At 37.8% G+C, this 16,883-nt stretch overlaps 1 protein-coding gene across 1 annotated transcript in view; it reads left to right on the top strand.

The window, feature by feature from the left end:
* The window catches only part of mccc2 (methylcrotonyl-CoA carboxylase subunit 2), a 27,253-nt gene extending 11,032 nt beyond the window's left edge, over window positions 1-16,221 (top strand). Inside the window, exons 8-17 of the mRNA XM_008418054.2 lie at window positions 1,172-1,236; window positions 1,491-1,590; window positions 1,682-1,777; window positions 2,908-2,980; window positions 3,088-3,164; window positions 4,869-4,935; window positions 5,025-5,181; window positions 7,735-7,849; window positions 14,818-14,903; window positions 15,842-16,221. Of these exons, the coding sequence (XP_008416276.1) occupies window positions 1,172-1,236; window positions 1,491-1,590; window positions 1,682-1,777; window positions 2,908-2,980; window positions 3,088-3,164; window positions 4,869-4,935; window positions 5,025-5,181; window positions 7,735-7,849; window positions 14,818-14,903; window positions 15,842-15,959 (954 nt within the window). The 3' untranslated portion in view covers window positions 15,960-16,221. The remainder of the gene's footprint in view (window positions 1-1,171; window positions 1,237-1,490; window positions 1,591-1,681; window positions 1,778-2,907; window positions 2,981-3,087; window positions 3,165-4,868; window positions 4,936-5,024; window positions 5,182-7,734; window positions 7,850-14,817; window positions 14,904-15,841) is intronic.
* The last annotated feature ends 662 nt before the right edge of the window (window positions 16,222-16,883 follow it).

Here is a 16,883-nt window from a genome sequence, read left to right as displayed (position 1 = left end):
ATGTCGTTTGGTTTTCTCTTCCAGAGTCCATTCTTATTTAAATGGTGTACAGTGATGAGTCTATAAACATGCTGTAGCTGTAAATTGTTATTCCAAGATGTTTATTGTATGGAAAACATCATATTGTCAACATTTGTATTATGTACCACTGAAGTATGATTGTACTTTGCTCTGCTGGAAAAAAATTATTAAAAATCTAAGTTCAAAAAAAAAAAAAAAAACAAAGACTTTTAAGTGAAACCTTTAAGAAGATGTCCTTTCCTATCTGTGCCTGTGCCCTTAAAGCATCCTGAATGTTTTCCAGTCTGATAGTGTGGCGTTGTTGTGCAGTTGTGGAAAAATGACACTTCATCTGTTAAGACCTGAAGCACGCTGTGAGGAAATTGTTTTTCTTTTCTCTCAGTAACTTTAACACCTGCTGTGTTATAGGAGTCATAATGAATGCAGCGTTGTGCAAGTTGCCCATATATTCGGCATCTGTTGGGCATGCCTCTGGAAGCGTGACCTTGGCACTGTTTGCTTTTTGAGTTAGAAGACTGAATGGAGCAAATAAATGCTGCTAATACGCTCTGGGGTAGTTCAAACCTTTATACTACCTCCTACTGGATTATTCACTTTGTACCCGTCAGTCTGATTTTCTGGGGAGTGAAGTATTGTCTTGGTAATGAGATAACCACCAGAGTCCTAAAAGTTAGATTTAATTGAATATTATTTGTTGATTGCTTTTTAATATTAAACCACTAATTTCCATTAATTGTTATTCTGATCTGTGTTTGATTCAGTTGAATCTTATAAGATGTGACAGATTATTATCCAAAATAACTCTGAGCAACCTCTTGTGAATTGATATTACACATTAGAGTTGCATAACCATGTTTTCTTGGGGACTATTTGTAGATTATATACAATTACTGTAAGTAATTTTACTTAGATGGACAAGATGGATTAAAGATCCTGTCCCAAAATACTGAAAAAGTATCAAATAGTGATGGGAGAGAAGATAACTAACGTATGTGCAAATTATATATAAAAAAAAACTCTAAAAGAGGATCCAAAGTGTTTTTGATAACTTAAAATCTCTTAATTTATGAAATTGGCATGTTGGCTGCATAAAAGGATGGAAAGCATTTCTGTGGTTGATTAATTTTCTGAACACTTCCTTCTTTTTCAGGTGAAAGCTGCCACTGGGGAAGAAGTATCTGCAGAAGATCTTGGTGGTGCTGATCTGCACTGCAAGTATGACTGCAGCATTTTCAGTTACATTAGTTAACATTGTTTTAGCCACTGCACATATTCCAGAGATGCAATTTCTAATTTCAGCTTAGTGTTACTGTTCTGTTCTGTCCCTGATTGAAATTGATAGCTAAAACAAATCGGATTGCATAGACGACGGTGTATTTCACCTGCTGCCGTCTTCATGATCATTTCTAAACCACTGATTTATATTCTATAATGGCTCCATTGTGATTGATTTGCTTCCAATTTCACAGAAAATCTGGCGTGACAGACCACTACGCTTTAGATGATAACCACGCACTCCATTTAGCTCGGAAGACGGTCCGAAGTCTCAACTACAGGAAGAACATTGAGGTCAATCCAATGATTAGTCTAATTGCTAATTACGGCCACCTAATTGTGCCTGAACTGCCTGTTACATCTGTGTCTATTTTATTTTTTTCAGGTTACTGTAGAACCCACCGAAGCCCCGCTTTTTCCCTCAGATGAGCTTTATGGGATAGTTGGAGATAACTTGAAACGCAACTTTGATGTCAGAGAGGTAATTGCCCGGCTACTTGTCAAACCTAATCAAGGGGGGTGAACTTAATGTTTCACACTGCACTTTAGAAAAGAGGATCTTTGACGTGATGATTTATCTTTCAGGCGTTTGACTGTGTGATTGGTTTTCTTTGTTTTTGAGCCCTTACATGGGAATACATAATGAAGTAAAAATCATTCCTGAGCTCCTCTCCGAATGCTAATTAGATATGACTTAAGTCAGAATAGATTTCAATTTAATTAAAGGGAAGGAATAAAATAAATTATAACCACCACACACTAGTATGTATTTAAACTTAAATAGGGCTGCAATTAACGATTATTTTAGAAATCAATTATTCTATTCTTTATTCTGACAATTAGTATGATAAAAACAACTTGGCACATTCTGTAGATTTCTTGTTTAACCACTTAAGCCTTTTTATACAATGTTGGAATACATAAAAAAAAATGTTCTTGTTTTTTTTTTACAGAACTTGAACTGAGTAAAACTATTTCTTTTACTTGAGGAGTTCTGGGTAGAACATATTTATTTGTCTTAACTGCAAATTGTATACATTTTTGTAAAGTTTTGGCTTAATTACTAGTCTGTATTCTGCAGTTAAAAATTATTTGATTACTGTATTAGTTATTTCAAAAATTGATTCATTACAAGTAATCTGATTACTCATTTCAGCACTAAACTTAAGCTTCACAAAGCCACACAGACATGGCTTTAAAGGCTCAGATGTTGAGATGTCATGTTCAGGTGGTTTTCAGTTTATTATGGCTGCTTGGTATCAGTCATACTGTTTTCTCTGGCCTCTCCTGAGGCTCTGATACTTGATGTAGACTCAGGAGCAGAAATTATTGTTAACTCAAGCAATGCTGCAGCGTCTGTGGTGTAGAGCAGCATTGGAGGTCTGGTTAGGTATCGGGAACAACCAGCTGCTCCTTTTTATTTACAGGGCTCTTGTTTTTTATCAGGAACATGCAGCCCAACACAGCTTGCAGCCAAATCACTTTAATAAAGCAGGTTACGTAAAATTTGTGACATTATTGCCCAATGCAGCTCGGTTTTCTGCCTCAGGGCCTTGTTTTCTGACATTTCGTTACACACCTCTATGAGCTGACACGTTCATTCGTTTGCAGGTTATTGCCAGAATTGTGGACGGCAGTAAATTTGATGAGTTCAAGGCATTTTATGGAGACACGCTTGTTACAGGTATACAGGCTGGTATTGTTTTCAATTTCTACAGTACAGGTTTTTTTTTTGTTTGTTTGTTTTGCTGTCAGCCTCACCTTTCAATATCCAATTTGTGCCTTTTGTAGGCTTCTCAAGAATCTTTGGATACCCTGTTGGAATCATTGGCAACAATGGAGTCCTGTTTTCAGAGTCTGCAAAAAAGGTACTTGTCCTTTGGAACTAAAAAAATAATATGAGTGTCACCTTGAAGAAAGAGCAATATAACATTTATGCACCCTGAAAATGTCAAGGACTTAAAGCAAAATCCTGAAGTGGTTCAGGATGACCTCGGAGATTCGTTGCTCACAAAGAATGCCAGTATATTTCTCTTGTATTTCAGAAGCTTTGGCATTCATAAGTGCTTTGCATTGACCCTTCACTGTTGAGCTGCAGAGTTTCGCTCATAAAGTAACCTTTTAAATTCCACTTGTCTTCCAATAAGTCCTCTAAAAAGGCTATTATAATAGCATTAGAGTTTGAAACCACAGGACAATCATAATTGTCATTTTGCATGATTCAGTTAACTTGCAAGCCAATTTGCTTTGAGCAGAGCTGAACTTCACGGCAGGATTAAAAAAAGATGAGTCAAATCTGTTATAATACTCCAATGTGTATTTTCAAACAGGTTTTAAATTAGATTACAGGCTTTACTTGGGGGAAAAAAAAAGATTTTCTTGATTCTATTTCTTTCTCTCTGGTCTCCTCGAGACAGGCTGTCTCATCAGAGTAATTACTGTCAAAAAAGGGCCGGCAGTGCTTCGTGTGGAGAAGGCATGCTTGGAGAGCATATTCAACAAAAATCAATACATCACCTGGTTTTCAAGATTCATTTATGAGACACTCTGTCATTGCTTTAAACAGGCCTGGGCTTCAATTATACAAGGTGTTGGGTGATTGAAAAGCATATCTGTCAGGTATTTGTGCAAAGAAAGAGAAGGTCGATAGAAAGATGATCTTAGGCAAAGACTTGCCACATAACTGCTTCTAATTGCCTGCTTTTTATTCCTTTTGACAAGTTGTTTGCAATTTTTAATGCATGGAAATCTCCCTCACCAAATTAAGTCCTTAAAAGCATTACCCTAAATAAAGCATTAGTGCTTAAAATTATGGCAGCGCAGCCTATATTTTGTTTGGCTCTTAAGGAGCTTCTCACTCTTCTGTGTTTTGATTTAGCCTTTAATTCTTGATTTGAACCGACTGAATACTAGTAAATTCTGAACCAAAGCACTTCCTTACTAGTGCAGCTTTTTTCAGTTTGAGCTATTTATATGTCAAATATAGAAGAATATTAACTTAAAAGTGATGCTAGTAGCTGAGTTTTCAGGGAACTTTCTGGATTATTTTGTGCGATTTCAAGCAAACTACTAAGTAAATGCAAGATGCACCGCCTTCGTGTCCATTCGTCTGTCTGGTTAACCCATCCCCCAATTAGTCCACCTATTTATTCATCTTTCCATCCCTCCATTCATCATCTATACATCCGTCTATATGTAATAATTGTTAAAAAATGATAAGTAGGGGGAGAGAAGAAACTTTTCAGTCTGGAAATGTCTGAAATTGTGAGTAGAAAGATGTGTCTTAATCTTTAATAAAGGGGGTTGTGATGCAGACTGGTCAGTTTTAGAAGGGCTATTGCTCAGATAATACCTGAAAATAATTCTTTGTGTACCCATCAATTCTTGGACTTTATTTATCGCTTGAGACGTACCGTTATATTTGATGCAGCATCTTTTTTGAGACCTTTGTACTTATTTGTCCCTTGAGATGCCAAGACTTTTATCTTAATGTAATGAAGATACATAGCTGAGATTTTACCTCTTGGCAGCTCTACTGTTAGTAATAACTAAAAAAATTGATTTCTATTCAGGGAACCCATTTCATCGAATTATGCTGCCAAAGAAACATTCCTCTGATCTTCCTTCAAAATATAACAGGTTGGTGCAAATTTTTCCTCCTCTTTTGGAATATCGATGTGCTGTTTTGCAGTGGCGAACCATTCTTCTTTCTTTTCCTTTGTCCTAAGGGTTCATGGTGGGAAGAGAGTATGAAGCAGGAGGTATTGCCAAAGATGGAGCTAAGATGGTCACTGCTGTTGCCTGTGCCAATGTGCCAAAGATGACAGTTATCATCGGAGGCTCCTATGGTGCAGGCAATTACGGCATGTGTGGAAGAGCGTACAGGTATAAAGGAGTCTCTTGCTGTTGGTGATTTAATACAGTAGCAAAAACCTTAAAACATTTTCCCTTTCTTGTACTGGTTTCATATTCACAATGCCTCATTTACATATAAGTGGAAATGTTCCTTTCTTATGAACCAAAGACCTTCCTCTTAGAATCACTTAAAGGCCAAAGACATTTTCAGTCATCTAAGTTTTTGCCACAGTTGTGGTTTGCTTTATTATTTTCTGTATTTGACAAGACATTAATGTTTTCTTATTTATTTATTGTTAATGTTGTACCTAGCTGATAATTATTTTATCTTTAGAAAACCATCAAGAAAAAAGTAAGATAACTGGACATTATAGAAATATAATTTCATATCTGATAAGTAGGTTTATCAGCAATCATTGACATTCTACTTACACAGTGGGCTTTATGTAACATTTTTCCCATCATAAAGATGCGTTGCTTTTGTGTTGACCTTCATGTACAATTCTTGGACGATTGAGATTTAAACAAAAATATTTTTTTAGAATCAATACAAAAGATTAATGAAGATCAGAAACAAAAATGTAATGCGAAATTTATTTTTTTAGTAAACTCAATAATAGATCACAACTAAATCTTGAAGACAATAAATAGTCATCCAAAAAGAAAAGTTTTATGAATCAAAAACCAAAATCAAACCAAATCAAATTTAAAATGAAGTACACTACTGAAGAAAACTTGTTCCTTGTTACCAAGAGGACCACAAACATCACATGAAGAAAATGAGCCATGAAGCAACTCTTCCAACTAAACCAACTAGACCTGCTAAATAAATGTTATTTAGCAGGTCTCACACTGCTGAATGTTCATGGATCCACTTCCAGCTTTTTGTTCTGCCCAAGCATCTTCAGCTAACAAAATAGAGCCACAAACAAACCAACATCACTCTGGGCTTGGTGGAGATTAGTTGGTGTTAAACATGGTTTCACCAATATTTTACTACAAAGGCAAAACAACAGCATGATTGAACTGCTGACATGTACATGATGTGCGTTCTTATATTGCACCGCTTTCACTTTCTAAAGATCACTGAAACTGAGAATAATTCATTATGACACCTCTTCACTCGGTAACATTGTCCGCTGCCCAGACTGTTGTTGTTATTTCAGTCTAATTGCACAAGATGCTGAAATTTCAATTAACTAATGACTGCACGTCAGTGCAGGATGATTTGATTTGACACCAGCTGATTTCTGATGTCAGGTTGGTAGGATGAGAACAGCATACTCTAAATTAGAGTAAACGGGCTGTTTTTGTTGTATACTTATTTTCAGAAACCCTTTTGCACCATCGTTCCACATTATCAGCTCAGAAAATATGTTTCCATTAAGCCTCCACCGTTTCCCATTTGGTACTTCACACCGACCAGAGGCAGCTCAGTGCAGCATGGGTTGGTGCCTCCTCACAGCAGTCTGTTGTCATGGAAATTGACTCCGACACAACTCTAGAACTCAAGTCTTTTGGTTTTGAAAATGTAGTGGCACTGTAAAACACTCGTCTAATGTCTTACAGTAGCAGCGTAAAAATTTAACAAGGGAGAAACCACTCTAACTGTAATTACTGTGGCAGCCAGCAGCTGTTTCCAGCTTCTGAATGACGGAACAGACTAAAACCCGCCTAACATGTCCTCAAACACATTTCCTTTCAATCTGAAATTGTTATGTTATTTTTATAAATTTTTACTGCAATGTAATGCTGGATTTGGGATGCTGATTTCACAACACCAGTTGTTTTTTTTTTATTAATTAAAAAAAAAAAAAACTTCTTGGGAATTGAATACTATTTTAATCTAAAATGCATAAAATACACTTAATGCAATGTTTTAATTAAGACAAGGCATTTAAAATATCAGCTGTTTGTTAAACTTGTATTTCATGCAATAAGAACTTCATCTAGATTTGTTTTTTATTATTTAGTATATGTCCAAAACATATCAACATTTTCTACGTTTAATGTCAATGAGGTCTTTTGATTCTCTTTTAAATGGAGTTATATAAGCACCATTTATTTATGCTCTCTAAACCAATATTTAGCTTAATGATGTTTGTTGTTTAATGCAGAAAAAATAATTTAGAAAGGCATTGAGATGCTCTGTTAAAGTCATCAAGATACTACAAACAAGTTGTTTCTGTGGGGGGTCTGTGTATGGAATAAAGTATTGCTTTTTATCAAAGTAATTGCTATGTAGCTGTTGTGGATGAAGTTAAGTTTTGTTTTCATCACAAACTACATTTTTTTGTGACATTTAGCAGCATTAGCCATAGTGCTAATCACAAACACCATCTGCTTTCAAGTGTTACATTCAGGAAAACTGGACAGACCGTGATCTTGCAGATTAGCAACTACCGTAGTTATATACACCATTCAACAACAATTAGAAAATGTAACTAAGGATAACCTATTTTTGTGCTTTTAATCAGGTTTTAACATGTTTCACATATTTGCAAATAAACAATTTTGTGATGACTCAGGGTATTATTTTACTAAAAAGACCCCAATTAAATTTTTTTTTTTCCCCCCTCACAGCCCCCGATTCCTCTACATGTGGCCCAATTCAAGAATCTCTGTGATGGGAGGTGAGCAGGCGGCCACAGTCCTGGCCACCATCACTAAAGATCAGAGGACACGTGAAGGAAAGGAGGTAATACCTTGACATAAATCTGCCCTTCTCTGTGCAGCCATAAATTGCCTGTGGTTGATTTGCTGCCAAAAGAATAAACATTATGAAAGGCACATTTCTTCCAGTGATGGTAAATCACAGCAGAATAAAATTATATCAGTGTTAAGTGAAACTGTGATGCCTTATCCAGAACAGTGCAGACATTAAGTGGCTGTAATTAAATTGTCTCAGGTTTGCTGTTATAGGTGTATTAACAGTGCATTAATTGCTTCACAATGACACAGCTGTGCCGTGGAAACTGGCAATTTAATGTGTAAGCCATCTGAACGAAAAAAAGGAAAAAAGAAAGCACACTAAACTGTAGATTGTATTTTGTGAAGTTCTTTTATAGCTCTGACTCTTAGTTGAACCTGGGTGAAGAACAAATGCATGTCAGACGTTTTGCTGAAACTGATTAAACTCACTAAAATATTAACTTACTTTGAATTTAACTGCGTTTTGTCACGTTACAAGAAACTTCAGTAAGAGAGTGGATTATAACCTGCTAGGCTTTACTTCCCCCAACCCCACCAGGCTAAGCTTTGCTTATTTTTATTTTTAGAAAAATAATAATAATATACAATATCAACATAATAAATAAATAAATAAAAACAAATCGTTTAACTTTATAAAATTACTATTAAATAAGCTGGACTGCAAGCGTCTCTGTTGCGTTGAGCGTTTCACTGGCAGAGCAGAGTTATTCCTTAAAGATGGTTTGTAGTTGATGCATTTAAACGGCCACAAAGCCAGGAGCGAGGACCAATCACACTGCTGCTGGTGCCTCTACTCCAGTTTTTCACAAATAACTGCTGTCTCAGCCTTACTTGATGTCGAGTTATAGTCCGTGACCGATAGAGCGATTAATAAAATGTCACATTTAACATCATATATTAGCGCAATTATAGTAAATATTCCTTATAAATATTTCTAAACTAGCACCACAAAATCTGTGATGTTGATTGCAGAAAACCACAAAAACTATCACAATATCCTGGATGGAGTGATTAGTGTGAAAATATGTTCAATATTATGCTATTTTAAGAAACACTTATTGAATGCTGAAACACCTATTTATTGATATTTTAACAATTTAATTGTTTTTATCATTTTGTTCTGGCACAAGAGGCCCTTTAAGTACATTCAGATTTTTGATCTGGCCTAAAATGGAAATGAGTTTGATGCCCCTGATATATGGAATAAAAACAAGTAAATCATGGACTATTTTGAATGTAAACAAGAATAAAGAGTGAGATAGTTGGTGGTGGAATGATGTCACACCACCAGCGAAGGAAGATTCTGTTAGTCACTGGCAATGAGGTCTGTGATGTCACTGGTGAAGCAGCCTGTGATGTCATCAACTGTATATATGTAACACAATTCTGCACATCTTTCATTGCTTGCAATATCACTGACCAGTTCAGAAGTACGCAAAGCTCTTTGGAATCGATCTACGATTTTAGTAATTGTATTTAGGAAAAAATGTCTCATTGTACGTCGAGATACCCGAGTGGAGTGATGGGGCCCCATCACTCCACAAGAAGGGGAGTCCAGCAAAACCCCGAAGGCCGGTTCCCTCCTGCGGATCCGAGTGCCTTACACAGGGAAATCCAACGACTGAGCTCCCTTCTGGAAATGGAGAGATTCAGAAGGTTTGAAGACGACCACAAACTGGCCCACCTGGAGGCAGAACTGGCCGAGACAAAATTCCAGTTAAAAGGGCAGAAAGCTCTCAAAGAACTGTATATCAATAAGAGCAAAGAGGCAACAAGGGAAGTTGAGAGAGTAGAGAAGTTTATTGATCCAGAAGTCCTTAACGCTGCTATTATTGCTTCCAAGGTTTGCAATATTGTGAAATACAAGAAGACGGTCTTGCAACAAAACTTTGAGGAATTAAAGGTGGTCCACCTCCTCAACCAGGAAGCATTTGAGTCTGAAATACTGGCTGAGAGACAGAAAAATAAGGCCCTCCAAGAAGAACTGGACGAACTCCAGACTTCCTTTGAGGAGCTGCGCTCTAAGTATGAAGCAGACATCGCTCTGGTGAGGCAGGAGGCCAAGACACACAAGTTTTGTGAAGCGAGGCTTAGTGAGGAACAACGGCTCCTGGAGAATTTGAGAGCCAGACGGTATGATATTTTTCAAGAAATGTCACAAAAGATCGCAGTCCTGCAAGACGGCGAGAAACTTTTGCTGAAAGAATTGAATCAGATGAAATTTTCATACAATGAACTCATCTGGAAGTATGAAAGTGATGTTTTTGGACTGAAACAAGACATGGACACATATCGGCAGGAGGTGAGCCATGAGAGAGAGGCCAACTTGGAAAGAGCGAATGAGAATCTGCAGCTCATCAACAACCTGAGAGCTGACAAGGAGGAGCTATTCCAAAAAATGTCAAGACAGATCACAATACTACAAAAAAGGGAGAAGTGCATGCTCAATGAACTAGATCAGGTTCACATTTCACACAAGCAGCTAAAAAGTAGGTATGAAACAGAAATTATGGAATTACAGCAGCAGGTTAAAACATATCAGCAGAAGATTAAGGAGGAAACTGCTCTTTCAAACAGAAAAATGAAAGACGAGGAGCTTATCCATAAAAGAAACCATTCTGTGCTACAACAGCAAGTAGAAAATCTTCAGCTGCAGATAGACCAGGAGAGAAAAGCTCATCTGCAGAAAACAGAGGAGAATATGGCGCTTCTCGACGACATCAGAGCTACAGATGCCGTCCTTCATGAAAACATAACAAATGTGATAATATCCTTGCAAGAGAAGGAAAAGGATGCGCAGGCTGAGTTGGATTACGTGAAAGGTTTGTACCAGGAACTAAACTGTCGGTACGAAACTGATGTAACTGAACTCAAACAACAAGCTGAAGAATACCAACAGGACATAAGTTGTGTTAAAGATGAGTTGGAAAGAACAAAAGATCTATTGCTGCCCGAAACTCTGAGAACTGAGAAAGATCAGAAGCGCATCACAGTTTTCCAAGAGAAGGAGGAAGAAGACTCACAGAGCCAAGCCGACACGGTTAAAGTTTTAAGTCGAGAGGTTTCTTCCGAGAAGGAAATCTCAGGAGAAACCTTATCAGGTTGTTCCAAGGATCCGGAATCCATGGAAGAAACCGAGATCGCTGCAGAAACAATCCTGGAGGTTTTGGACAATCCAGTTACACAAACCATGCAGGATAGTAAAAAGAAAAAATCAAAATTTTCAGTTTGGAAAAAGATACGAAACACTCTCAGATTGAAGAAACCAAAAAGAAAAAAGAGTGAAGACAGTCAAGAACCGATCTAATAATGATTTTGATATTTGGAGAAGAAGAAAAACGTGCAAGAGAGGAACCGAGGACTGGAACCAACCAGTTGTTCCAGGTCAGGTCAGTTGTTCCAGTCTTCCATGTGAAAGATTGTGTATGGGGCGTCATGCGACTCTCCAAGAGGAAGAAGAAGACTCAGAGTTGTCTGCTGCCAAGAGGAGAGTCGCATGGCCCCAAGAGGAAATTTAAATAGGCAAAGTTTTTTCCCCCATTGACAAACTATAAAATTAGATCCCTTCCCAACCCAATTGGAAAAAACATGGGCAGCACGGTGATGCAGCGGTTAGCGCTGCATCTTCACAAGACGATCTGTGTGGAGTTTGCATGTTCTCCCCGTGTTTGCGTGGGTTTTCTCCGGGTGCTCCGGTTGCCCCCCCACATCTCCTAAAACATGTAGGTCAGGTCAGTTGGTCACTGTAAATTGCCCCCCAAAAAGTTTAAGAAACTACAAACATATGTGCAGTATTATTGTTAAATTTGTAAAATTTATTGAATTAGCCGTACGTTGGCCCTTTTCCCTTCGCTGATGTAGTGGTAGGCGGCTCAGTGCCACAACGACATACAGCTCAATTTTATAGCGACATATTGATTTAAGAATTAAAATTCTTCTTGTAATTATAATGGTTTCTCTTTATTTTCACTGTACATGTGTTTTTAAGGCTTGTCCTTTATTTTTACCTTTTCTACTCACTTTTTGTATTAAATTGCACTGAATTGTAGCTTGTTATACTGTTTAAATACGTATTTTAAAAACGATTAGCAAAAGGATCATGCGGTGGCATTTTAGGGCGACTGTGGCTCTGTCGGTAGAGTGGTCGTCTTGTGACCAGAAGGTTGTAAGTTTGATTCCAGCTTCCTCAGCCACATGTTGAGTTGCCCCTGGGGGGGGGCACTTAGCCCCCTGGTGCCCACCGACCTGCATGTTGGTGTAAATATGACTGCAATGTGAAGTGCTTTGAGTGGTTAACGTGACTAGCAAGGCATGTCATAAGTTCAGTCCATTTACCTTTTTTTTTTCTTTGATAAATCCTGTTTTTCTTTTTATACCAAACATAAACAAGAGGATTTAACACATTTAGACTTATTCAGTCTGTACCCTGAAGAAGCCCAAACTTGTTAAATCTGGTTTGTTTAGTATTAAAAAAACAGGTTTTATTAAAAATAAAAGGAACTGTGTGATTTTTCTGTAGGTCTTTAGTTAGTGACCCAGTGATCCTAGGAGTTGTGCTGTCGGTGCTTCATGCTCTGGTTGGGCCACCCAATGCAGACAGGTCCTAGGTGAGGAACCAGACCAAGTGCAGCCCAAAGATTCCTTATGATGAATATGATCATTGGAAACGGTGGTTGTACTCGCCCGTAGATGAGGTCCCACCCTGGAGCCAGGTCTGGAGGTGGGTCATGTTGGCGAGCGCCTGGTGGCTGGGCTTTAACCCATGGAGCCCGGCCGGACTCAGCCCGAAGAGAGCCTATTAGTCACTACCTGTGGGTGTGAGATTGAGAAGTTCCTGCTAGAAATAGTCGGACTCACTTCAGTGCATGGCTCTGGTTCTGGAGCCAGTCTTCTTGAAAGGGGTTGGATGTTCTCCCACTCTGGAGTGGCCCCTTGTGAGAGGCGCTGGGCAGGAGTGGGCATACTTGTTGTATCCCATCTTGGTTCCTGTATGTTGGGGTGAACAAGAGGGTAGCTTCTCTCTCTACCTACGGGTTTGGGTCAGGTTCTGACTGTTTATGTGCAGCAACTCTTTATTTGATGGGTTGTGAATAAGACTGTCATGACACCGTCATAAACATGACATAACACCTGTCATGAACATGAGTAAGTCTTCATGAATATTTATGACTGTTGTCATAAAGTGTCATTTGGTAAATCATGACACTTTTAAAACAAAGTTGCCATTATTTAAAATGTCTTTGTTATGACAACTTGCCATTAACCTAGACAAAAATGTCTATGACAACTTGACATTTCCGTTTGTGTTTACGCACCAAATTGTTCAGATTACCCACCCTTACATAAACTTTATCAGCACAAACAGCCGGGCGCTGGGCAGCGTATTGAGATGGATAAGCTGCACAAAATTCTTTGTCCGCAAATATAAATCATTCTCGCCACTTGCTCAACGCACCTCTGGAAGAGCTACAAGTTATTCCTGCGGTTCACATAGAGCTGCACAACCAGAACTAACTAGAGTGGGGTTTAAATTCCTACCTTGATCAAAAACTCTGGAAAGAATCATAATTCCTCACAGGGGGTTGATGTAAACATCCATACAGGTCAGGCTGCATCCAGTTTGAGTGAAAGAAGGTGCAACGTGATCCGCGCTGAGGTACACTTTAGACATCCAGCTGCAGCAGCACACTAGGTAACATGCAGAGGCACCAGCAGTGTGATTGATCCGGCTTAAAATGCATAAACAATAAACCTATCTTCTATAAACATATATTTTAGGAACAAATCTGCTCTGCCAGTGAAGCGCTCAGAACAACAGAGACGCTTCCAATCCGGCTATTAAGAAAAAAAAAGATATTTATTTATTTATTTATTTATTTATTTATTTATTTATTTATTTATTTATTTATTTATTTATGTATTTATTATTTTCCTAAAAACAAACAAGAAAGGCATAGCCTGGCGGTGGCGCTAGTAAAGCATAACGGGCCACCAGGCCTATAAAACACTGGGGGAAACCCTGAAATGAAGTAGTGTCAATTCCAATTTTTGGTAATACTTTATTTGATGGGTTGTGAATAAGACTATTATGACACCGTCATAAACATGACATAACACATGTCATGAACATCAGTAAGTCATCATGAATATTTATAACTATTGTCATAAAGTGTAAACTTTAAAAATTATGTAGCTTTGTTATTAAAGCTAAAGTTTAATCAATAATACTTATATTACAAATTTATGTCAGATCATGATTTCTTGTTTAATGGCAAGTTGTCATAACAAAGACATTTTGAATAATGTCAACTTTGTATTAAGTGTCATGATTTACCAAATAACACTTTATGACAACAGTCATAAATATTCATGACAGGTGTTATGTTTATGACGGTGTCATGAGAGTCTTATTCACAACCCATCAAATAAAGTGTTGCCCAATTTCTTTTATTGTTAGTGGTGTCAGCCAGCCACTATTATGCACTCTTACCACAGCTAAGACTCGCTCATAATTATCAGCACACACGGAAGGTTATGAAATTCACCTTTGATGAAAATCTCAATTTGCTAAAGACTGGGAATTTGTAAGATGATGGTGCAGCAGCAGATTTTTTTTTTCATGTTTTACAAAGTTTTTTCATCTTTTAAGTTTAGTTGAATGTTTTGTTTGAAAGTTTTTCAGATCCACAGCTTGCCCCTCTCATCCTTGAAGCTAAACTAAAAGCAGTGGGAAGCTGTTGCGTATGCTCAGGGTTTTTCATTATTTTATTTTTTTTCTCTAGAAGAATTGGCTCAGTATTTCCAAGCGGACAAGACCAGCGTTCATGACAAATGAAAGGCTGTGTGCTTTCAGCTTTACATTTCATCTTCACCTTCAATAATTCAGACCAACCTTTAAAATGCCTCCAGCCGGGGCCTTCATTGCCCTGTTCTGTTCTCACAATTTATTCACAGTTCACAGCTGAACAAGAGGCAGCCATGAAGGAACCAATTGTCCGTCGGTTTGAAGAGGAAGGCAGTCCATATTACTCGAGTGCCAGGTGAGATTTGGTCAGGGCACATCGCATTTATAAGGCAGGAGTGTACTGAAAAAGAACCATGTACTCCACAATGGCTCCATTTATTTCTTTTTGTTTGGAAATCGAGGTATTCAAATAATGTTGGCAAGACAGGTGTTGTTGAAGCAATAATGATATTTGACAGAACTGCCTTGCTTTTCTTTATTTATTTTGAAATGTTTTCAGTACTTGGAATTCTGTTTTATCCTGGACTCAAGCAAGCCAGTCTGTTAATATGTGAGAAGTGACGCAAGAATTTGTTTTATTTCCATTAAGCCGCCTGTTGCTTTTTTTCCAATTTCTTTTTATTTAGTCCTGTGGGCATTGATCAGTGTGCATGTGAGACTGGAGCATATCAAAAGATTTTGTTATTTGAACTAATACATATGTTATAAAATGGGCAGATTTAATATAACCTTTGAACATGTCTGTTCTTTTAATGTTTTTTTTATGAAGGCATACAAGCCTTGCATTTTGTGCTTTGTTTTAATCTGAGGCTGCCTGATGCTAACAAAGCCCCTGTAAAAAAAAACAAACTAACCAAAAAAAACAAAAACAATGCACAAATCAGTTCTCTGCTTCGCAGTAAGCACTATGTGTAGATCAATAGGATTAAGAACATTTGGTTCAGACTGATTGACTGGTATTGGCTCAGCCTGAGGGAAAGTCTGGACTTCGTTGTTCTGTAAGATTCAAGTTTTGGCTATGAATAACTATAATTGCTAACGGCAATTATAGTTATTCAGTATCTTTAAAACTGGTAATTTAGATAAAAATTAATAGGTGGGGGCATCACTCGATTTTTGAGAAAATTATTTTAAGGAATTGGTATCATATTGAGTTTGACTGAATTAGAAAATAAATAACCGTTGTGCATGTTTGAGATCTGGCCACCAATGTAATATTCTTTAATTTTACAGATTGTGGGATGATGGGATCATTGACCCTGCAGACACTCGTCTGGTTCTGGGACTAAGCCTCAGCGCAGCGCTCAATGCACCAACAAAGAAGACCCACTTCGGAGTGTTCAGGATGTAACGTTCCTGTAGTTTCTGATGTAAATAGACATATCTTTGTAGCGTAGATTGTAAAGTGTGGACAACAGATTTCAAGAGGAATCAGACTTTGGAGGAATTAAGGACGTAAGTAGTTCTCATTGTGGATCATTTCCTCAATGAAGTTGTGCCTTAAGTATTACTATTCCACTGCACAAACTACTGTTCTTGGAAACATTTTTTCTTGGTTGGATTATGTTTTTATCACTTACTTTAAATGACGATTAAAGAGATGAAAACCTAAAGTTTTAATTGTTTTGACCTCTTAATAGTGCAAGGAAACATTTCCTCATTAGGGGGCACTATTTAGCCAAAAATAATACGCTATACCTTGTTTAGTGAGACCCAAAGGGTCCTCATTTAATGCTTTCAATTGAGAAAAAGAGGAAATGAGGGGCTTGTATATGGCATCATATATTGTGGTAGAGTTTATGTGATTATTAAAACCTGCCTTTTTACAGTTGGGTATTTATTATTTTACTGAGCAGTTTCACTCCCATGTGAACCAGTTCACCCTCACTCTTAGTTTTGCATCAGGGATTTGGTGCATCATTGGATTTACATGTTTGCATGGATTCAGCTGGTTAAAGTGCTTAACCAGAAGCCCTTCACGCTCTCTGTGAATGACGGTAGTTGATGCACTAGGGCCGTGGAGAGGCTCACCTTGGAGAGAGAAAGTAGAAATAACTGTGGGCATCATGTGGGCATGAGTTTATGTGTGTGCTGCCCACACCTCCCACTAGACCTTCATCTTCCTGCTCCAAATGTCACCGTAGGAGGCATTCCAAAATTTCACATCCTGGCTTCTCAAATTGTGGATGTTCAGCACATACAGCCAGAGCAGATATTTCAGAAAAGTCTTTAGCATCACAAAAGAAACGGACTGGAGCTGTGAGAAACATTGATT

Source organism: Poecilia reticulata, linkage group LG9 (genome assembly GCF_000633615.1).
Source record: "Poecilia reticulata strain Guanapo linkage group LG9, Guppy_female_1.0+MT, whole genome shotgun sequence".
NCBI classification, from domain to species: Eukaryota; Metazoa; Chordata; class Actinopteri; order Cyprinodontiformes; family Poeciliidae; genus Poecilia; species Poecilia reticulata.
This window is presented reverse-complemented; position numbering and strand designations above follow the sequence as displayed.